This window comes from Ammospiza caudacuta, chromosome 4, assembly GCF_027887145.1.
Source record: "Ammospiza caudacuta isolate bAmmCau1 chromosome 4, bAmmCau1.pri, whole genome shotgun sequence".
Classification (NCBI taxonomy): domain Eukaryota; kingdom Metazoa; phylum Chordata; class Aves; order Passeriformes; family Passerellidae; genus Ammospiza; species Ammospiza caudacuta.
The window spans coordinates 27956705-27980632 of NC_080596.1; the positions used below are offsets into that span (position 1 = coordinate 27956705).

General features: G+C 41.1%; 1 protein-coding gene across 1 annotated transcript in view; it reads left to right on the forward strand.

The window, feature by feature from the left end:
* The first annotated feature begins 5253 nt into the window (after positions 1-5253).
* Positions 5254-23928, forward strand: part of LOC131556482 (bifunctional heparan sulfate N-deacetylase/N-sulfotransferase 3) — a 50679-nt gene continuing 32004 nt past the window's right edge. Inside the window, exons 1-2 of the mRNA XM_058803050.1 lie at positions 5254-5389; positions 11737-12854. Coding sequence (XP_058659033.1) covers positions 11883-12854 — 972 coding nt within the window. The 5' untranslated portion in view covers positions 5254-5389; positions 11737-11882. The remainder of the gene's footprint in view (positions 5390-11736; positions 12855-23928) is intronic.

Genomic DNA, 23928 nt, shown 5'->3' on the forward strand with positions numbered 1-23928 from the left:
TCATTAGCCTGTAACCTTTTTTAAATCCCTCTCCCATATGGTATTCATGTGGCATCACATATAACAATATAGGATAATACCCTGGATAATATGGGCTATCATGAATATTGATGAACAGGGTAATTAAGATCTCTGCGCATGATGCATAATTATATAGGGGCAATCTATTGACGTAATTTCTTATGATTAAATCAAAATAATATATATCAAACATAAGAGTTCTACCAGCTTATCTGATATTGCAATCCATTTCATGTTTGGGGAGAACTGAAATATTAATAAGCAGAAAGATCTGGTATTCAAATGAATTCTAGCAGGAAAGAAAACAATATCACCTTTTTTTCTTTACCTGTTGACTTGTGGGACAGATGACAAGCTGATATGTTTCCCTGGAGGCTAACATCTTATGTTCCAGAATACAGGCTTTCATTAAAAAATGATGACTTGTGAGGAGGTGTTCATATTCATGTGAACAGAGTGCAGATGCTCATCTTCTCTAGTGCCTACAGACAGCCTGAAACAACCAGTGTGACAAACAAACCACCACAGCTGAAACAGCTGATAGCAACTTCAACATCAGTGATGAGGATTTATTTGTGTTCTTGCTGAATTTGATCTCCCAGCACCATAAAAACTCTGGGGTCACTGATTGATAGATGCTCTTAAGCCATCAAGGCCAGTCTAGCACTGTGATGAACAATGTCTGATTGTCACTCAAGCTCCATCTCAAAGTTAACCACTCTTTTTGCCCTCACTACTCAGAACAGGTCTGCTTCACTCTGGTGATTTAAGAGCTTCTTCTAATTTCCATCCTAACTTTCTGCACCAGTTTTACCCAATCATTATTATGCCAAAAATCTCTTTTCCTTAAATACTTGTGAGCTACCACTGCATATTGATGTCTCCCCCTCGAGTGCTGCAGCTATATCACCTCTCAACCTTCACCTCGACAATCGTGGGACAGGCTGTGTATTCACCTGATCTTCTCTGCACCTCTGCCACTTGGAATCACTTTCCCTGAACTTTAACCAGCCTTCCAAGGGAGGGTGTACCTCAGCCATATGAAGTAGCATCAATACTTGCACATATCCACCTCTCCTTTTCCTCTCTGAGCACTGCCTGCGGTGTTTTCCAGACACATCTCTTTGGCAGCTGACAGAGACACTCCCTAACTTTGACTGGTCCCCACGTCCTTTCTCACCTCAGTGATTCTCAGCTGATGAGCTCTCAGTCTGGAGCAGACAGTCATGTCATTGATCCTGCAGTGTTACCTTGCATGCTGAGTAACTTCCCATTCCTGTGCAAACTTCTCTGGTTCTTGCTCTTTGTTGCTACAGGGAAGCGGGGATGTGCTTTGGGTGCTCAGGAGCATAGAGGGCAGGAGGGATTTTTTTTATATAGAAGGAAGGGAAGGGTATGAGGAAGTTGAAGGCAGTGCTAAAGCATGCTGCTTTTTGCAAGAAAAGTCAGCTAAATTACTCATTTTCTCCAGAGTTACTTCTACTAAGGGAAAGGAAAGATGAAACTATGACAATTTTTCCAGCTGACTGTGAATGGCATTCTGCTTTGGCAAGTGTTTGGATTATTGCTCTACTGAAGAGCTGGGTATAGCAGTTGAATGTTTTCCCTCTCTGCAAATAACAATACTATTTTAGAACTTTTCCTTTGTTATTCATGTGGAAAATGAATTGATTTTAGGGTAATAATACAAATTCTTCTTAGCCCTATTTTATTATATATTCTAAAATCAATTTTTAACAGAAGTTTTAATTGCATATTACTTTCTTTAAAAGGGCAAAGATGCTGCAGACTGTTAACTGTGCTTATAGCGACTGTTTCTTTTTAATTTTCTTTCATCCCCATTATCCTTTTCCTGTAACAAATTTCAATATTGCTAAGGAGCTTTCACTCAAATTGACATACATTCAAAACAACTCACTAAAATTAATACATTCTGAGTCACTGCTGCTTTTTTTTTTTTTTGTATATTTATTAACTTGGAACCTTTGAACCTGATATAATGGGAAGGAAGAGTCTTTTCACTCTTTTCATAAGCAAATTTCCTGGTAAATTGCAACAGAAAATGCTCAGTCCTCCTCATTAATGGATCCGTCTTAGACTTCACATGGCATGACTTGAGCAGTAATGGGTGGGTTTGCAGCTTGCAACAGACACACCTAATGAATTCCTGAGCTGCCCATTTGATCATTGTACAAGATGACAATTGTCTCGATACCCTGATTAACATGGAACAAAACATATTTATAACAATAGTTTATTCTAAGCCTGGAGATAAAAGCGCCTTGCTGCTGCCAAGCAGTCAGCGCCCACGGCATGTAATTAGCAACTTCCTTCCACTGGTTTGAAAGGTATTACTGCAATGTATGCAGATAGTGGGATTTTTTTAGGCTAAGGTATTGAAAATTAAATAGAAAGTTGTGAAAAGAAACAATAAGTGGGTTTTCCATCTGAAAGATAGTGGCTTTATAGGGAAAAATCCATATAAAGTGTGGCTGGCTTCCTGTGTTGTTTGCTAGAGAATAGTCCTTACACACTTCACAAGTGAAGGTTATTGTAATAACAATACTGGGAAAATGTAGTTCAGTTATAAACTTGAACAGTGTTGGGGTTTTTTTCTTCTCTGACATAGCCTCTTAGCCGATTACATTTTTGACCACGAGCATTTCTTAAATCTTAGGCCACGTTTTTCTCCTCATTATATTGATGAAATGTGTAAAGAAAACCTTTCCCAGTTGAACAAGTTTCTGATTAATCCAAAGGGCATTTTAAATCTACAGTAAGTTTGCCTTTTGACTAGTAGCATTTATAATAGCTTTAAAAAAGTAATCATGAAATTACTAATAACAGGCAATTGCCTTGATGCTCCTTGCTTTCAAATACCTATCTCAATTTAATTGCTTCCTGCAAGAAAATTCTAATAAAAATAATACAAATAAAAATGAGTGTTTGGTTAAAAGACATCTCTAAACTTGGAAATGGCAAGACTGGATAAAGTATTTCTTTATTAATGGAAAAGTGTTGCTATTACAAGTAACACTCCAAACCATGACCTTTCTGATGTGCAGTATAATCAGTCTGTCCATTCTATGAGCAGTTTGTGCTGGGAGTTGTAGTAATGATCACCATACAAAAAATAACCAAATTTTGCACAGGTTTGAGTGGGACCAAGAGTTCATTTGCAGATGTAGAACCATGCGATGGTTAGAACAGTTTCCTGCAGTAATTGCCTGAAATTAGTGAGACCCTGAGACAAGGTGGGATTCAGTTCATTTGAGGAGGAGAGGTTGCTGATGATGCACAAGGACATCGTTCAGGTGAAGACTTGAGTTGGAAGAAAAACATGAAAGGGAAAGGGAGCATTCATGTGTAGAGGCCAGCATTAACAAATGCAGAAAGCTGAGTCCTTAGTTCATGGTGGAGAGTAGCAGTTGTCTAGATGTGTCTCTGTTTGCCTGCAGTTCAGTAGGTTTTCCTCTTCCCTAATTTCTTGTCTGGATTTACTACTCATTTTCCTATTTTTTTGAGAAGTGCTGTGTGCCAGGCAGAAATCTTGGCCAAAAGTGCAGTCAGCGGTGCCTTAAGATGTATTTCTCTAAGAATGGCTAAGACATCACTCCCAGTTCAGGCTGCACTGACAGCTCAAGACCAAAAAACCTGAAAAGTAGCACCAAGAAAGATGAAAGTTGTTAATATTCCTGCCAGGAGGGCTCAGTGCTGCAGCTGCTGATGTGCAGTGCTGCAGCCCTCAGCTGTGAGGTGTCTGGCACATCTCTGTGAGCAACCAAGTGCTTCTGAGGACAGGTGCTCTCCAGGTGTCTGACCAGGCTGGCCAGTGATAACCTAAAAACAGCTGCTCAGAGAGAAGGGTAGGAGGGAAAATGTGGCTTTGAACTCACAGCTGAGAATTTCAGGCACTTGTGACTGACTTCCACCCCATGCTTCCTAGCCTGTTGTAGGAAAAGTCTGTCATAATAGAGAGTCCCCAAAACAAGACTATGTCAGGATATTCACCTAGTTGAGAAGCTTAATCGGGGAGGAAGTCCCTTTCTGGAGAATACTGAGAGGGCAACAGGATTTCAGATGACTCTCTATTCCAGGGATTAATAACCTCACACATAGTAAGCCCTTGTGACAAGTTCTCTTTTCTACTCTAAGTCTAGCTTATGGACCTTGCACTGTTTTGTAGTCTAGAAGACAGTAAAATTTGGGGTATTTAGTGTGTCATGAGAATAAAAGGGAGTAAAAGAGGAGCAAGTAAATAACAGTATTCCTGAATTAAGAGCTGTAAATTCTCCTGATGTTTGGAAAAGCAACATTCAGGTGGCTGTAGCTTTTCTCCTTTAAGTTTTTGCCTTGAGTTAGTCACAGAGAGGAAGGTTTGGACAGACAAGCAGTCAGTGATGGAGTTAATCCGATGTATTGAACTGTGAGCCATTAGGTGAGCTAACAATCACTGGGCAATTGTGAGGTAAATTAGCTAGATCAAGAGGGCACTTGTAAAATTTATTCATTTTATTTCCCATTTGTGAAAGCCAATTTAGTTCACACAGGGAATCGTAACTCCTTCACCTGTAGTAATGGAGCAGTTCCATCTTCAGAGCGAGGGATGCAGGGTGTCAGTGAAAAATACAATGGGACTAACTGTGTTTAACATAGGGTTAGAAAATTCAATAAAGAAAAGCAGCGAGGCTGCAAACACATTAACTGGCATTCTCTCAAGTTTTTAACCCTACGTTGTCTTGACAAAATGTAATTGACCTCACGGAATTTCCACCCTTGTGTGCTACCTTTAGACCGGCTCAGAAATCGGCCATACCTAAAGCTGCACCGACAGCGAGAGATTTGGCGGGAGGGTGTGAGTTAAACTTCGCCTCAGCGCGACTGCAGCAGGGGCTTCCTAAATTGGTTTTGGAGGAGAAAAAAAGATTTTTTTTTTTAAATCATACTTTATTTAAGACACGGACTAAGAATCCCACAAGTGAGGCGGCGGCGGCCCCCGTGTGGGAGGGGGGCGCCGCAGGTGCCGTGAGGGGCGGGCGCCTCGGGCCGCTGCGTGCGGGCGCAGCCTGAGGGCGCGGGGCCGCAGCCGCCACCGGCCCGGCCGAGCCCCGGAGGAGGGCGGGCGATGTGGGAGGCGGTGCGGCGGAGCCCCCGCCCGCCCCTCGCCGGCGAGCGCGGCTCCTCCTCCGGGAGGGCGCGGCGAGGCTGCCGGGCGGTGCTGCACCCCCGGCGGCAGCCCCGCCGCACCTCCGCGCCCCGGGCGGCTCCGTGCCCCGGCGCCTTTCCCGGAGCAGTCTCTGCGGAGGGCACAGACGGCGGCGGGATCTGAGGCACCTCGCGGGGACATGCTGGCGGAGCGCGCCCGGAGGTAACGAGCGGGGCCGGCGGTGTCCGCGGGCCCGGCGCGGCGAAGCCGCTCAGCTCCGCGCCCGCCGGCTCCGTGCCCCCGGCAAAGTTGTGCCCGAGCTGCCCGCAGGCTCCCGCTCCAATGCAGGCACCGCCCGGGCCGGGAGCGCGGCGGGACGGGGCGGGTGCCGGCACTGAGGCTCCCGCTGCCGAGGCAGCGTTTGCGGGGTTGTTCTGTGGGCTTTCTTGGGGTTTTGGTTTGTTTTTCTTGTTTCCCGGCGCACTGAGCATCTGCCTGGCGCGGTCCCCGCAGCAGCCCTTCAGGGGCTGGGCTTTTCCCGTTCGCTCTCCTCGCGGAGCTGTTCAGCGGGATGCTGTTGCCCTCTAGTGTCTGCGGGAATTGGTTATGGCTCTGTTGGGGCACACAATTAGTCAGCCTAGTGCAGTAATTATTCATAACTTCGGGTGGTTGTAGCTGCTTGGATTCCCCAAATCCTGTCAGAAATTGATGTATGCTGCTGCTCGGTTCAGCTGTCATGTGCAGCCCTCGGGAAATGGCAGAAAACTTGTATATTACTCAATTCGATGCCTGATATGCTGGATAATTGCTTCAGGTTTTGGTGTGGTGGGGTTTTCTCTTCCTAATGGAATGGTAAGTGAAAGAAAGGGTTTCTCTCACTGTCAGCATCCCCAGTCAGGTGTCATGGAAGAACTGGTTCTGAACTCTGCCTTATTATTAACTCTTCACACTTGGCAGTTGTGGGAGAAAGGAGAGGGGAAGTAATGGTATGGTCATGGACCAGTGTGCTGGACATTTATCTCAGACACCTTGAGCAAAGCATTTGCTCTTTAGATAGTGATGTTTTTGCAATTGCTGAAAAGTAACAGCGTTTATCTCAGAAAAATTGTGTGATGTCAAGAGCTTTAAGATATTTCTGTACAAAGTGTTGTATGAAGGCAAAGAGTAATTTGAAGACTAAACTAAACTTTTGTGTTCTGTTGAAGTCTTTACAACCTTCTTTTAAACGATTTTAAACGTTGTATATTTAATATTTAGAAATATTTTTCCTTGACAAACTGTAATGCTTGAATCCCTATCCTATAAGGGTATCTAGTGCTGCATTAAGCAATGCAGCATGGAGGTTAGGATACCGCAGGTACAGTAGAAACTACAAACTGCTTACCTGAAGGACTTGAAAAAGAATTTCTATCCATCAGAATTGCTGTGCTGCCTGAACCATTCCCTTTTTTTCTAACAGCTGTGAGGGAATGTAAACCTTTCAATAATCACACATTCCAGGGTTTGTTGTTGATACTAAAGGGTTTCAAAGGCTTCCCTTGACAACTCATGTCTCATATCACCTTTTTACGAGTTGAAAATGTCTTTTTAATATGCAGTTGCGAGGTCTCATTCTCAACCTGGATTTACTCATTTGGGCTGTTAATGCTTGAATATTTTAGTCAGTAGAGTAATGCTGTAAGTAGGGGTACTCAGAGGTTATTTTGGTGTTTTCATAACTGATTTAAAAGTCTGAGCCTTGCTGTTCACCCCAGGTTTGGTTGTGTTCGGTTGTGCTTTGCTGTTTCCTACCACATCCTTTGTATATCCAAAGATTTCCAATTTAGTAACACTAAAATGACTTCAGAATATTTCCTGTGAAGTTGTATTTCATAGTGAGTGGCCAGAGCAGACCTTTATGTTCAGAGCAGTTAAGCAGCATTCTAATCAGTAGAGATTTAAATGTCTGTAGTAAAATGCTTAACAATATGCCTCCTTTTTTTCTGCTCTTTGTTTAAAGCATTTAAAACTCATTTTTCATGTAATGCATCCCCAGCATGTCACCAGCACTGTGGTAGTGTCCAGGCTGGTAAAGAACAGAATGGGACTATAGTGATGGGGATTATTAGAAGAAAGTTATTAAAAATATGTCTCTAGATAAATGTAGTATACCTCAATAATATTGATGACTACTCAGTCCAGAACTTTTTAGTAGTTCTTGATGACAAGGGTTTTTGTTACCCTTTAAGAGTATGTTTTTTACCTTTAAGTATGACCCAACTTTATTGTTTCTAATCAAGGGCCGCAGCAAACAGTTGCCTTAGCACAGGCCTGAGGTAAGACTAAACCAGAGTTTTCTTACTGGGCTTTGATAAATTTGATCTGATAAACTGAGAACAATTTCTTGCTTATTTATGGATATTTTAGTTGAGCCTATTGCTTTAATCTTGATATTAGGACAGCAGAAAAAAGTTGCTTGTCATTTTAAAAATTGTGTTGATACTCATGATTCAACTTTATCAGACATTTTTTAAGATTATGTGCACTTTGCAGTTTCTGGATTGAGAACCTCTGTTAAGAATTTAGTAGGCTGCATTTCCAGCCTGTATTGTCTTGTGGAAGAGTTTTCATGAGGGTTATCAGGGGGAAATGATATACAGAAGCCAAGAATTTGGTCATTTATGCTTAGCAATGAAACAACAAACTAAAGAAAGCTGCAAGTGGTAGGAACTCACGGTGTCCTTTGGGTCTTTGGGATTCCTCACAGTATTTGTTCTATGATCAGTGCTACTTTGGTAGTGAATTTAAAAACCCTGAAACAGCGAGCAGAACAAGTTATAAACCCCCCAAACCAATCCAAATTGAAGATGTCTATTCAAATGCATCTGTTTCATGCTGGCTGCCTGCAGATGCCTGTAATTGTGACTGCCCAGCAGTATGTTCAGAATGGTAAATCTACTGCTTAATAAGGTGGTATTTCTTTCCTGTACCAGGAAGATTTTCACATGAGCAGGTTCTGGGCTGCAGAAACAATTTCTGCAGCAGATGACAAGAGCATTGAGCCTTGCTGTCTGTGTTCATAACAAAATGCAAAACTTGCTTCCATGACTCAGCTTTCTCTCAGCAAGATCTTCTCCATAGAGAGTCTGTAAGTTAAAAACCAAATTCTGAATATTCAAAGATGCTAATTTTCACCTTAAGAGAGCATTTTGATACCTCCTGCTTTGAGCAGTAGAGGTAAAAGGTCCTGGTCTGAATTTTAACACAGTGGCATGAAAATGTAAAATAGGAGATGAAATGCAGGTTCTTCTAAAGAAATAAAGTTCTAGATAGAAAAACAAAGAGGCAAATTTTATTGCTTCAAACCATGGAAAAATACCACACAAGTTATTTTATAGGTAAAATTTATTGCAACATCAGCATTACAGAACTCTGGATTTATTAATATCGGATTCCTGTTTTCAGGTGATTTGAAGTGATTTGGGGTACAGGTGGGACCATATTCCTCTGTCACTGAATTCCACATGGCTGTAGAAATCAAAAAGAGCTGAGACTGCTGATGCAGGCAGCTCTATCTATGGTCAGCTCTATCTATCTGTGTTTTTCATGTTTTTTCACTGAAACAATGCTAAAAAGCTTGAACTCTTGTGAAGACTTTCTAGACTTTTTTTTAAATTTAAGCCTTTTTCTTATACTTAGATATTTTTTATTGATGTTGATGTTATCACGACTTCTCCTTTCTTTGGTAAATATTGCATTCTTTGGTCATGAAAGGAAGACTCCTCAAGCACTCCTCTTCTGAAATGCTGCTTCTCACAGCTTACTCACTGTAGATACATTGAGAATTGCACTTTTTGTCTGGTTATACTGTAGGAAATGATAGCAAGCAGGGAGCATCTTCCCTGAAGCCACTTCTAGAGATGTGATAAAGGTCACTGTCATGATCTCCATAGGTCCCTCAGTGTGTGGTGTGGTGAATCCCAAGGATGTCACTGTCAAGGCGGTGCATTGTGAGTTGTTTTAGCATGCTGCTCTAATACAGCACTAGAGTATCCAGCAAGGACTATTGCTCAGGAGAAAATGCTGCTGTCCCTCAAGGAAAGCAACTGTACCTTATCAAGGCTTTGAGACTGTTGATATTGTAAAATGCATGTTCTCTTTGACATTTTTGTTTTCTTCTTTCTGTGTTCTTTGGAACTCCTGCCATGCAAACCAGTCCTTAAGCAAGTGAAAATTACCTAAGCCTCAAGCTGATACTAGAGAGTGTGAGAGTGTGCATTTAAACCTCGTGCCTTGCTCTGTTGCATCCCAATTCCTGACTGCCTTCAGCGGGGAGTGTGCCAAGTCTGGCTGTGTCCTGTGCCTCAGAGAATTCCTCATTCCTCACAGTCGAACCTCACCTCTGTCTTGGCAGGTCCAGCCACTCCTCCATACAGCTGCACTCTGTAGCCCCAGGGGGCACCTGCAATTAGGAGCCAGGATACAATGACAGGGCTTTTCTTGAAGAAAACACGGGTGTCTGGGCTGGCTCCAGATTTTCCTCTCTAAGGAATGGGATTAGGAACCGTGTCCTTGCTGCAAATGTTTCTTGGCTTGCAACCCTTGTGAAATATCCTGTTCAAACAGCTCTGTCTCATCAGCCCTTCCTTGCTATGAGCTTAGGTCAGTGTCAATTCTCATTTTTTCTGTATACAGACCAGCCAGATCTGTGGTTATCAAAGAGAAATAGGTGTGTGTACAGCTTTTCTACAGAATGCAGTCAGTGTTAAATTTAGGCACTAAAATTATGTGTTTCTTGGCATTCAGGCCAAGAAATGCATTTTGGAAATGCATTTTGGAAATGCAAAATGAAGAGAACCCTTCGTGTGTGTAATGAAAAATCATCTGTCTGGAAACCTCTCTCTGGTGTTAACTCATTCAGGATAAAGCTTCTCTTTGTCACCTGACTTGTTACCATGTTAAATAGCTCTGTTATGCCATCCAGACTGATATTCTTGAAGCTAGTGTGGCAAGGATTGGACGTTGCAGTTATTAAGAATGTTGAGTTCTTCTGAAGGTACCTTCATATTGTTGCTTGGTCTTTATACATAAGATAAAACCCAGGAAGTTGGAGTTATGTTATTTTGGTCTAACACTAATTAGTGAGCCTGGGTGAAAGGCAGGTCTCCTGCCCAAAAGCTTTGAGTTTGTGCTGCTGCAGCTAAGGTTCAAGGCTGAATTTAAGACTTCCCAGAAGAGGAGGGGTTGATAAACAGTTATCTGTGAATAGAAGGTGAGGAGACTAAAATCCATCTAAAGCAGAATCTATCCAGACAGAAGGAATCTTGCTCTGAATCTTAACTATGAATGAGACAGCTCTCAGCACTTGCTGGTCATGCTGAATTTTGCAGTTTTGATGAATAGAATGACTTGGAGTTTTTCTCCCTTCATCTGATTTTTCTCATTTATTATTACTTTATGCTCATCATGACACTAGGAAGATCTGTCTTCAGGGTTTAATTAAATTTCTGGACATGACATAGGTATTGTTAAGTATATAACTTTTTTTACCCTTTTTGAAAATCTGGAGTGAAAGACCAGTTTGCTTACAATGTAGGATTAAAAAAAACCCAACCAGGAATGGAAGGATTAACCTCTCAGTATGGAAATGACCGCATTAATGCCACACCTTATCCTAATCCCATTTCCAAATGGGCCTGGGTGCAAACTACACTGAAGTTACAGTGGCATGTTCTAGATCTTGACACACTAAATATTTTTCAAAATCTGCTTTGAATCTTTGTTTATGACTTATGATCATTATTTTATGCTTGTCACACCAGCCAGTTGTTTTACTAGGGAGTTTTGACAGCAGTTGTACTGCTGGTTTGAAAAATTACTCTTTCCTTAAGTACAAGGTAGAACATAAGTATATCCTTAGGTGATCTGCATGTTAGGTTCAACTTTTGATTTATTACTTTCTCTTTTCAAATGTAAGAGCTTGATTGTTCTATGGGTTTTTTTAATGCAAAGAAATGCTTCTAACAGCTTACAAATCCACAGTCCAGAAAAATGCTTTGTTTTCCTCTAATGTTGCAGGAAGCAAGTTTTGCTTAAAAAAATTCCTCTAATAGATGTAATATAGAGTGTATCAGTACATGTTTGTACAGCAGTTAAGATGTGCATGTTCTTGCTTCTTTGAAAAACTAATACAAGATAGAATTTGTTTCATCATGTTGCCCCAGCTTTTTACAGTTATAAATTTTCTTCAATTCTTTGGTTGTTAGCAGTTGTCTACTTGGAGTTAACTTTTTTCTTTAGGTTAAAAGAATTTCTAAAACACTGTAAATACTTTCCTTTTATGTCTTGCTTTTCAGTGCCTCTGCCTGCTTTATTTAATCCTCTTGAGTTGAGGAACCTGTCAGATTTAGAGACCTTCAAATGCACATGGCAAGTAGTGGGAGCAGAAAAAAATATGTTATTGCAAAATGTTGAGCTGTTGGTCTCCAAACGTCTGGCTGGCAGTGATTTCTTTGCTCCCCATTAGTTTAAGCAGATGATTCTTCACAAGGTGGTGTCTCATTTAAATCTCTGATTTTCTTTTCTTCTAGACTGTACCTTCAGTAAAGCTCTGTGGAAGATAGATGTGTGTGCTGCAATGGTGACATAAATATTTCAGAGGACTGGAACAAGTTGTTGAGAATCTGTGTTTGTTTTTCATGCTGCTGTTGAGAGCTGTCTAAGGCAAGTAAACACCATGAGTTTTATCCTGAAACTTCACAGACATTTTCAAAGAACAGTAATTTTGCTGGCCACTTTTTGTATGGTGAGCATAGTTATTTCTGCCTACTACTTGTATAATGGCTACAAACAGGAAAATGAACTCCCTGAAACCTCTTCAGAAGTGGAATGTGGTGATGCTCAACTGTTGCCTTACAAGCTGATGGAGGTGAAGACCATGAAGCCTGTTGATCCCCTGAGGACAGACCTTGTAGTGCTGGTGTTTGTGGAAAGCCAGTACTCAGCATTAGGCCAAGATATCATAACCATTCTGGAATCTAGCAGGTTTCAGTTTCACATTGAGATTGCATCTGGGAAAGGTGACCTCCCGGTGCTTATAGACAAGAACAAAGGCAAGTACGCTCTCATAGTGTATGAGAACATTCTTAAGTACGTGAACATGGACTCGTGGAACAGAGGCCTTCTAGATAAGTACTGCATAGAATATGGTGTGGGTGTGATCGGATTTCACAAAGGCAATGAGAACAGCTTGCAGAGCTTTCAGTGGAAGGGTTTTCCTTTCCATGTCCACAGCAATCTGGGTATTAAGGACTGTTGCATTAACCCTCATTCCCCACTGCTCCATGTGACTAAACCTTCTAAGCTTGAGAAGGGGCCCTTGCTTGGAAATGACTGGGCTGTTTTCCAGATTAATCACACAACTTATCAACCAGTGATATTTGCAAAAGTAAAGACGTCAGAAAGCCTTTCTCCACCTGCTGCTCTCTATGCCACAGTAATTCATGACTTGGGGCTTCACGATGGGATTCAACGAGTCCTTTTCGGCAATAACTTGAATTTTTGGCTGCACAAGCTGATTTTCATAGATGCCATCTCTTTCCTCTCTGGAAAGAAGCTCACACTGTCCTTGGATAGGTACATTCTGGTTGACATAGATGATATCTTCGTTGGCAAGGATGGAACAAGGATGAACACCAACGATGTGCAGGTAAAGTATGTGCACAAAATAATGGTCATTACAGCAACGTGATTTTTGTAATCTGAAAGTGGGTAGCTGTTCATACTTGGAACTTCAGGGCTCCACCCTGGAGCTGTTCATATTTAATGCACGTGTTGAGAGTTTTACAAGCAGGAGGTAAATGCAGTGAGCAACAATAAATGTCAGCATAAACTTTGAAGAGTGGACAGGGTTACTGGCTGTTTGAAATAGTTTGGGATGTCAGGAGTTGCTTGCAGCATTTCACCTCTCTCATCTCTAATTTATGGCACTTGCTTGCAAGGAGGGTTTGTGTTATTCATGGTCTTAAAAGCTCATTCTGTCACTAAATGACTTGACAATTTCCATTTTTATGTTTAGAGTTGTGCATTCCTGAAGGTCCTTTTCCACTCTCTTGTGCTGTTCAAGTGAGGTGATAGTTGTTGGTCAGTAGCGCTAACTAATCTTAACATTATTTCTTCCTGTAAGTATTTCTTCTGTGCTTTTTGTGAGGAGTGTTGTCCCAAATCAGGTAGTAGGTGGTCACCTTTCTCAGCTTGGTCTAGAAGCTAATAATCTGTATCATACTGATTGTTGCCCTAATTGTGCTAAAAATAAGGGAGAATGTTTTCTTAGAACTTGGTTAGTGGAATGAGGAACTGCAAGAAGGAAAGACGAGGACAGCACCGCGTGCAGTGGGTTATTTTTGCTTCATTTTTAACCATGTTTTTTGTTTTTTTCAGTGTTAATATATATGTCAAGCTACAGCAGCTCTGCATACAGTGCTTCCTTAAACAAAAGGCTTGACCCTGCAGTTCAACTTTTAATTTTCTTTAAAATTGCAGCATATGCTCTTTTCCGAAACATCCTCTGTACACGCAATTGTAAATGAGATTTGCCTCCTTGTTAAGTGGGTGCTTTCCTTAGGCAAACAAATCAGGTGGGAGAGAACAGAAATTAAGGTGAAGCTTCCTAAATGGTTTTCCTGTGGAGAGTACAATGGCAGTGTTTGAATTAGATAAGGGAGCATGCTTGGAGAGTCTCCTAAATGGAAACTCAGGTGGCAGGAAAAGGGTCAGATCTGACAAACATCTCTGGCAGAACGTGTGTTGTTCTCCAGCAGCACCACTTTCTGGTAACAAAGTGAGTGAAACAAAGCCTGAATAAATCCATCACTGTGTTGTGCAACAGCAGTCGGAGACAGCATGTTTTGTATTGTTTCTCTTTGTAAGTGACACCTTAGGATTGTCATTTTAAAATAAGTTAGGGTATTAAATTGCCAGAGTTATATACCAGAAACAGGAGACTATTGAGACAAATTTGATTACAGCAGATACAGAAGGATAAACCATATTGTTTGGGAAAATAATTTGCAGTATGTCAGAAAGCAATCTTCCCAAAATAAAACTGTCAAATTAAATAGAAGTAATATCAAAGTGGAAATAACTTTTAAGTAGGATAATTTCTTTTATACAGGACTGTGTTCTGAAACAATGGAACCTAAAAAAAGTGTTCCCTTCTGATTCTTCATCTACGTGTAGTTAAAATGTTGTATTAAACATGTTGTTAGGGCTGTCAGATGCGATGCATCTTCATTACTATTAATATCAAAGGAGTTATCCTCGGTGGCACAATGACATGTGGAAGGAATGAAACAAAATCAATTTGCAGTAGTTAGAAATACATTATTGTAAAGTGTATTTGCAGATAAATGACATCTCATTAAACAGGAGTTTTACTGAGTTCTGCTGCAGTGACTGTGACAGAGAATTGGGTGCTACTAGTGTGAAAAGAGGTTCTAAATGTAGGCTTTGTATCCTTTCAGTACTCAAGATTAGCTCATTTCCACCAAGCTTACATTTTAACTACTGGCAGTACAGAATTAAGGAGGATTGTCTTTTGTGATTTAATTTTGTTTGACATATCTCCTTGATAATATTTTCTGGGTATACTCAACAGCTGCTAGGGCTGTGAGCTGGAGGAGAGCAGTGCATCTGTTAGTGTATGTGTGCATGGCAGTGGGCAGTACAAGGCTCAGGCTGCAGTCTCCCAGCACTAACACTGGAGAAAAGAGCTGTGATAAACATTGTTCTGCTAATGGAGAGGGTTCAGCCAAAAGGAATCAGTTCCTAGCCCTTCAGTCTCCACCCAGTCTCTCATCTCGCCTGGATGTTGAGGTTTATAAGGCAGACACCTCTAATGGAGCTACTCCTGTAAATTCCCCCAGTAGACATAAACACAGAAAAACAGCTGATCTTCAGGGAGGCCCTGGTTAAGTGAATTGCACCTTAAAAGTATGTGGCCTTGTTCATAAATTGTTTCCAGAGTGCCTGCCATCAAATATAAACATTTCTATTTGGTTGGATCAGTCCTCTTCCATTTTCCATAGCCAGTGCTGTCACTTCTTTGTTGCTTTCTTAGTCACATTGGTGGCCTAACCTTTTGTTTAATATAGTTCTGTTTAATAATAGATTTCCCCACTAAGAGCTAATTGTATATTCCCTGTATTAAATTCATCCACATTACTCAGCACTGCTTAAATTATTGCAGTTATTTAAAACCCATTAAGTATCTTTTCACCCTCTGCAGCATGCATGGAAAGGAACCAGAACTTCCCAAGGCAAAGCAGACCACTTGGCTATAAATTTTACAAATGCAGTCATTTGGCTGTTCAGCTTTTCGTGCACAAGAATGACCTAAATATTTTCCTTGGAACAGAATTTTCTCTATATATTGTGTTAAGACAGAAGGACTAAAAGGTTCAGGCAGAAAGCCTGAATTGTCAAGGCAAAGGATGGTCCCTGTCACAGGAGGAAGTCTAATTCTCTAAGTTAATTGCTTCTTTATCTGTAGGATCACGTAGAAGGTTATCGGAAAGAAATGACAGATGTGTCATCACATGTGTCAGCTGCAGAACCACTGAGCCATAAATCTTTGCTTTGGGGATGTTAAAAAATCTTTTTAATCACATCTTTAAATTACATGAGAAATTAATGATGATGAACTTCTGTTGGGCTAAATCATTCTGGGTTCCCAGTTGGTTAGCTGTAATACCTGTATACCATTGTGGAATGTGTCTGCTGTGTGTGTGCATACGTTCTTCCTTAATTTGACCTGAAGCTCCTAAGCTATTTCTTACTCACTTGTTGGAAATAGCAGGTAAAAAGTGCATTCAGTTCTTCAGAAGTGCCAAGGAGAAGGAAAATGCCTGACTAGGGTATCTCTGTGGCTGTCTGATGCCCTAGCAAGACTGGTTTACTTGAGCATATTGTGTCAGCTGTAGTAGTGTGGAATATTGCACACTGTGAGACAGTAGAGAGATAGAATTAGATTTCAGAACTAAAATACAACTTTAAAAAAAAGTTATAAAAATTTTCTTACATATTTTATGGGCTGCTACCAGCATATAGTACGTTCTACCAGTCAGTCTCCATAACATCTAACTTCTAAAAGCAGTTTGGTTTATGTGCCAGCCTCTGTGAATTTTAGTCTAGTAAGATGAATACAACTGCTGCTCAATAGAGCCCAGCTCTTTCTGTTAAAATCATACTGATGTTTGAAGTTAAAAGCATGATAAAAATCCTCTCCCAGAGCAAGAGGACTGCAGAGGGGCCACAGGGGTGCAGGTGAGCTGGTTCTGCTTTGACTGTGACACTTCTACGGCTGCCAGAGCAATGCTGGTAATTCCTCGTGGGCCTCTTCCTCCTGTTCTGCACCTGTGTGAGCTGGACACCTCCAAATCCATGGAATAAGCTTGGTGCTGAGTTTAATTTAGCAGTTTATCCATGGTGGATTATGACAAAAACCATGCATGCAGTTTTGGGATTGCAGCCCTCATTCCTGTAAATTCAGTGGTTTCCATTAGTTCTGCTTTTGATGAAATTCTTGTTTGTTTCATCAGGTATTTTGTGTTTGGTTTTCTTTGAAAAATGAATTTCTGTATTTTTTTCCCCTCTGTTTAGTTTTGCAGTACTGGAGTAACTGAATCTGATGGAGTTTTTTTGTTTAGTTTGGTTTTTAATTGTAATGCTCTGACACTGTACCTGAAAACCTAAAAATGTTTAATGCAGACCTGAGTCTTGAGACAGCAATGTGTCAAGGATTGCACCATCTCCTGCTGTTATAAATTCAGTGGCAGGTAGCTAAGAGAAGAAAAATGCATTTGAGTTGCAGTTTTTTATTGTCAGAGAGACTGCAGAAAGTGTTTCTTGTCATAGTAAATCCCATGAGGTCTTTGAGGGCAAAGAGGCTGATTTGCTTCAAGCTTTTGTACCCCAGCACCTGATCTGACTATTGGTTATACACTCCTTGGTTTCTTCAGGATAGAACCAAAGGAAATCGTGGCTTCTGTAGATCTGCTGGTGCTTTCCCAAGTAAGATGGTGTGCAATGTGGGCTCGGTCATTTGCATCTTTCCAGAAAATCAGAGTAATTTGTTTTGATTTCTAAACTCCCCATATTTCTCTGTGGTGGTGAACACTTTGCTATCCATAGGCTTAATGTGACAATGGTGTTTTCCTGTTCTCAATGGAGTTTTCAGATTCAAGAGCTCTTTTAAATGCAACTTAAGGAATGACACTCACCCGAGATCAAGTGATCTAACTGAATACTTGTAATGCTGTTTCTGGTTTTTCCCTTGACTTGATATATTATGTAGAGATATATTTACTCTTGAGCATAAGGCTTCCTGTGCAAAGAAATCCATAAGAAAGGCTTTTGTCCACCCTGTGTGCCAGCCTGCACTGAGGTAATTCTTGCTTCACAGCCACATGGTTAGCAAAGTCTGTCTTCCTCTGTATACTGAAAAATACACACTTTAGGAATGCAGGTGAGTATTTTCATGGGCATGTGAAAAATATAAAAATGCATGTGATTCTGCAGACTTTGAGTGTTGTCAGCATAACGTAAACTCTGCAGTGGTTGTGTTGATCCATCTGGCCATGGAAACACGAGCTGCTGTCCTGTCAGTCCCTCTCTTTCCTTGGATTGTGAGTTCTGTTGGTCAGAGGCTCTTCTTGTTCAGTGAGCACCTCAATAATACAAACAATAATAATGCATTACAGCTTCCTGCAGAGCTGCCCTGATTCAGCAGCAGTGTACGAGTGGCTGCTGCAAGATTTATTCTGGGCTTTTTCAGTGACAAGTTAGCCATCCACTTCCTGCTGCTAACAGAACAGAATAAAACTTTCACAGCCAACAAATAAAAACCAAACTGCAGACAGATCTAGAAATCAAAGCCATTAACTGTAAAACATGATAGCAAAAGTGAGCCTTCCTGCATCCTGCTCTTCAGTCACATCAGGGGGCACAGTCTGGCGAGGAGACAAAAATGAGAGTGGAAGTCCTAATCCAGTGGGACTGCTAATTCATTTGTTTCCTTCACAGTACAGCAGCATGGGAAGTGGCCTTGCTTCTCCTGTTCAGTCTGGAGGGGCAGTGCAATGACATGACTGATTCTAGGTGACCATGCTTACAAAACCACGTGAAGGAAAAGCAGTTGGTTGGCAGTTTATGTGTAGCCCCTCATGGAATAACAATTCCCTATCTATTTTCAATTCCAGTTTATTTTCTGTGCACAGACCATAAAAACCTTATGACCAATTTTTAGAAGTAGTTATTCTTTAGGAGATTCCTTCTTTCACTTCGCAGTCCTGGAGATGAATTACTGTTGCTCCTTAAAGTGTAGCTTCATATCTGAGATAAGTAATAAATTAAATTTAAAACCACTTTATATTGCAGAAATTATACTGCAATCCATTTGAAAATAGAAATAGTGGTGAGGAGAAATAAAAAAGCCTGTGACTGTGCAGAAGAATGCTCCTCAAATCCATTCCAACACAGGTCAGTAAATCCACATGACAAAGGCTCTCCAGAGGAGACAGGTTTGATTTGGTTTAGAAACATTGGTTGCATTTTTGTGGAACTGATAAGCCACAGCTCTTCCTGAAGTTCCCGTTATTTGCCTTTTAGTGTTAGTAATCCTAGGAATAAGCCAAGTGTCTCTTCTCCATTTTAAAGTGGACTTGGACTAAAGATACCTCAGAGTTGTCTTCAGTAGAGTGCTAATGGCACTCAAAAGGAGGCTGAAAATCAATTCTGCATTTCTGTAAAAAAAACGTTATTCTATGCTGCAAGATGTTCCTCTTATCCCTTGTCCTTTCTCACTGCCATTGTTAAAGGTAATAGAAATGTTGAAAATGGTAATCCTGAGACTCTCCTAAAACAAGATGAACACTAAAATGTATCTAAGTTTGTAATGTAAGCTGAATTTAAATTCAAACAGACTAAGAAAAATATTTTACATCAGTAGTGAAGTACTGCATCTTACTGACTGAGGAGATTGCTAGCAAGATTGTGCTCAGTTCTTCACTACTGGATTAGAAATATTTGGAGAGTGCTTAGAGACCAGAATAGTCAGGAAACATCTGAGCAAAAAAATGAAAAAATAAAGGCTAAAGAATGCAGTAAGTAACGATGACCAAAGCAGAAAGCAATAGGCTGCAGATGACTGCAGGGTACAAACAGTGAGGATGGATAAAAATATTTAATGTAAGGCACAGAGATATTTAACTGTAGGCTGAATAGCCAATAAAAGCAGCAGAACAGAGGCTAATATCCAAAAGGAAGTTGAGGGATTATGTAAGTCTTTAAAAATTAGATTTGGCAAAAGAGTATGAAATATGCTGTTGCAAGGAATATAATATTGGCAGGGATTTGTATTAAGATATGTTCTCAATCTCATGCAGTAAATCAAATGCAGAGCTCAGTTGGATTCCTGTGTGTTGGTTTGAGGCTGCAAGTATAGACTTTGCCAGCTGGGATTTTTATCTAGGCATATCTAGCCTTTGTAATCTTGATTTTTAAGAATGCAAGGACTCATGAAAACAGGTAAGGTGTGCATTAACACTTCTAACAAAATCATTCCCCCCCTTTTTTCACAGAAGTCTTGGTATTTTCTGCAGTTACATCCTTTAGACTTGGTTCTATGTGGAAGCCAATGAAATTGTCAAAGTTCTTATTAACTTGAAATAAGTTTTTATGTTATTTCCGTGTTGGCTCCATATAGTCATGAAAGTATGGCTTGAGAAAAGAGATGTATTTGTTGTTTTGTGGAAACTTTCTCTTGGGTTTTTTTTTTCATACCAGTGCTGATGTAGCTGGGGAATTTCATTCAGCAGCTTTAGAACCACTCATAAAGAGAAGGAGAAAACCATAAATTGTGACCCTTGACTGGTGAGCAAGCTGAACATTGAATTCCCATCTGTATCTTACCTGGCACTTCAGACAGAGTGAGAAAATGAAAATTTTTTTGTTAAGGATTTTTTTATTCTGTCAGTAAAGATGAAACAGGAAAAGAGCTTTTGGTTTTTCTTAGCTCATCTGAAACATAGGGACAGAGGTAGATAGCTATTTTTATTCACAAAGAGTATTAGAAGCAGAGGAATCTTTTTGGCTCTATTAGGAAAAAAAAGGAACATCTGAGAAGCATTTGGGAATGAACTGTGACATCAATGCATTGCCCAGCATGTGGAATGATCTTTATTTAATATGCCAGTAATGTGGTAATTTTTCTTGTGCTTTGCTAAGCAGGGAGAGCCACCAGTTCATTTTGGTTGTTGTCTAGATTACAGGGTTTGAGTCTTCGTGCATTTGCACTCTTTGTTCTCTAGTCTGTAGAACTCAGCAATAACTCCAATGCTGTGCTTTAGTCTTACCTGGGGGGAAAAAGTATCAGCTGAGAGGTGAGCAAACCCCAAGGTGTTTCTTTTTGCTTGGTGTCAGCATTTTAGATATAGCTTGCAGTCTGCAATACTTCTTCCAAGGTACCTAAATAGCAGCTTGCTATACCTTGGTATGTGGAGTTGAGTTTTTCTGTAATCATGTAACAGATTTATATTGTTGATGTGGCCATTGTTACTCTGTGGGGAAAAAAAAGTATAGAAGTTTAAATGATTTGAATTCTATGTTCATTGGAAAAATATATAAATTTCACTCACTCTTGAGTTCTGATTGTTTACATAATTATGTAGACCAGACTTTGAAATCTTATTTATTTTATATTGTGCTGAGCAGGAAGCACAGCCTGTAGGCCTCTTGGGGATAAGTGAGTCCTAGTTTGTCCAGGCTCAGGCTTTGAGGTCCAGAGAATATTGGCACTGAAGATAAAAGTAAGGCTGAGGTTTTTCCAGAAGGCCATATTCACATTCTCTTGGATTTGATACATATAACACTGACACTACATTTTTACTTTCATTACCTAAAAAAATGAATTTTAATTTTTTTATTTCACAGTCCGCCTCTGACAGTCCAGGAATTAAATTTAAAGAGGATAGAAGTGGAGGGACAGAATGTAAGAAAATGAAGATAGTGCAGAAGGTAGTCTCACCCCTGAGGAGTTGCAGCTGTACTGATCACCAAAGATCAGGAACAGCCCTGCCCTTAACAGGCCACAGCTGTGCCCAATGAGAAGACGAGTGCTACAAAAGGATGGGAGAGCTGGGTGAGGAGAGAGTTGGGGTTTGTTGGTTGTGTTGTCAAGAAGAAGGAGTCAGTGCTGCAAGGAGCTGTCCATGAGAAGTCACCAAGAAGGTACAGGATTTTTGCAATATGATGACAACAGGTAGATTTATATTGGACATCAGGAAGGAGAGATTTTTACAGTGAGGGTGGTGAGGCCTTGGCACAGGTTGGCCAGAGAAGCTGTGGTGTCCCCACCCCCTGAAGTGTCCAAGGTCAGGTTGGACGGGGCTTGGAGCAACCTGGTCTAGTGGAAGGTGTCCCTGCCCTTGGCAGGGGGTTGGAGTGAGGTTACTGTTCCTTTCTTATCTGGGTAGGATGTGTGGGGAAGGGAAGGAGGTGCCTTGGAGACCTGACGTGGAGAGCAGGTCCTAGGCAGCAGCATGAAAGGAGCTGTAGGCTATTGCACCTTGGAAAGAGCAGTTTTGGAATCAAATTTGTGATAAGCTGTGTTTTACAGAACATCACCTTTTGTACCCCAGGCATGGTGCGTAGGTAGGCCTGAAGCTGCACCTCTTAGAGATGTCAGTCCTTTGGGCAGAGTGAGGTGGCCACTGACAAACCTGTCAGAGCAGAGCTGGTGCAGTGCCCCAGCTGCAGCTGCCTGTGCATCAGCTGAGACCGAGCTCTACTGCTCAGATTAGGCCTTGATCTTCTTCCAGAGCTGAGCCTTGCAGGTGTTTGCAGCCACTCACTGCCAGTGGCAGGGTGAGGGCCCGTTCAGGGACTGGGATGTGCTGCAGCCCTCCCTGTCCTGCAGCCAGATGTGCTGCTGGGCCTGCTGCCTGCAGTGAGAGCTACAGCTGGAGCTGGCCTGTGAGGGAGCATTAAATAAGGAGCAAATGTGCTGTTAATAATGAATGTGGAGCTGGGAGCTCAGATCACAAGCTGTGTCCCTTCTGAGCTGGCTGACCATAAAATGCATAGAATACCTAAAGCACATGCCCAGTTGGACGGAACAGCCCATGGCAGTATTTTATCTGTGACAGAACGCTGTGCACCCGAGCAGACAGGATGTGAAGCTGCAGAAGCATGGGCTGGCTAATGAGGGGTGCAGAGGTGTAACGCCTAATGTTTCCTGGGAGCCAGGCAAGTGTCAGCACAAATCAATGAAAAACCCTTAGAATTTAGCTGCTGCTGGTGGGATGCAATGGAGACAAGGCAGACTAAGCAGGTGGCCCAGAAGTGACCTGGAGCAGCATCTGAGGGATGGCCTGTGATGCTCGGGGCTGAGGCAGCTCTGGGGCTGCGTGTGACTGCAGCTCAGCTATCAGAGTGCTTCTACTGGCCTAACAAACCTCACATTGCCTCTCTACAACGTTGCCAGTACAAGAACTTAAAAATACCAAGAGATTCTAAATGCATTTTAGAGACACCTGGGTTTTGCTCTGAGTTCTTTTATACTCTGAAAACTCAGTTCTTAATACTTGGTGTCACATGAGCATGTCAAGTATTAGGTGAAAACGCAGCCAGCATGGTTTCTATTGAAAGCTATCTGACCAAAATCCACGGGAAAACAGGTAGCAGCAGGGTGTTTTGTTAGTCCTGTTTCAACTGAGCTAGGGGTTTTTTTGGCCTTTAATTAAAAGAAATGCAGGATTTTATTTCCACTAACTGCAAAATAACGAGATTGTGTAGCTGTTTAGTAACAGTAACCTCTTTCATCTAAGTACAGTGTAATTAACAGCTAATAAAGCCAAAGTTCAGAGAGAACCCTGAAAACAGCATGCTAATTACTTGCCTTTATTAAATGCTATTGGCACCAAGTATTTATAACCTTCAAGTTACCTTGCAGTAATTAGCTCAGTTCTCTTTAGCTGGTACCTCAGCCTCCAAGAAGTGAGAAGTTGGTGAAGGAAGTTAGAAGTGTTTCTTAAATCTCTTGGTTGTTCAAATGATTTACCTAGATGAAAGAGCCTAATTACTTGAAAATACATAATTGCACTATCATCAAGATCATTGTTGTATGGGGTAAAAAAATAACTCTAAAGGAAGGCCCGGTGACATTTAAAACAGTGTATTGTGATGAGAACTTTTTGTTGAAATCATTTGAGCAACATTTTCCAAAGTGACTATATTTTAAGGATCCTTCACTGGACACGTAAATTTGGACCCTGAGGTGAAGTTGTGGCTCCTGAATTTTTTTCTTCTATTGGACACTAAAAACTTTAAGGGGCACATAATTGGGCTCCAGGCTGATATTTTATTGACACTTAGAGGGAAAATTGGGTTACCTGTTCTCTGCCAGCAAAACACTTTGCAGAAAACACCGAAGGTTTTCTTTGTTTTTTTTCTCTTGCTCTCTCTGTAGTGTCAGCTCTGCTAAGAGAGTGCACAAAGACAAATGAAGCTTTCTTGTCCTTTCGTCTGAAGGATAGATAAAATTTTTTTTCAGGTACATCCCTATACCTAAAACAATTATGCTTTCTCCCACGCAGATTAAATGTTTATGGTATTGGGTGTCAAATTGCTAATCTTGGAAATCCAGAAAGAGTAGTCATCATTGCATTTTAATGATGTTCCAAAATACATAATTGATCATGAAGGAATCATTTTTCCTCAGAAGCAAA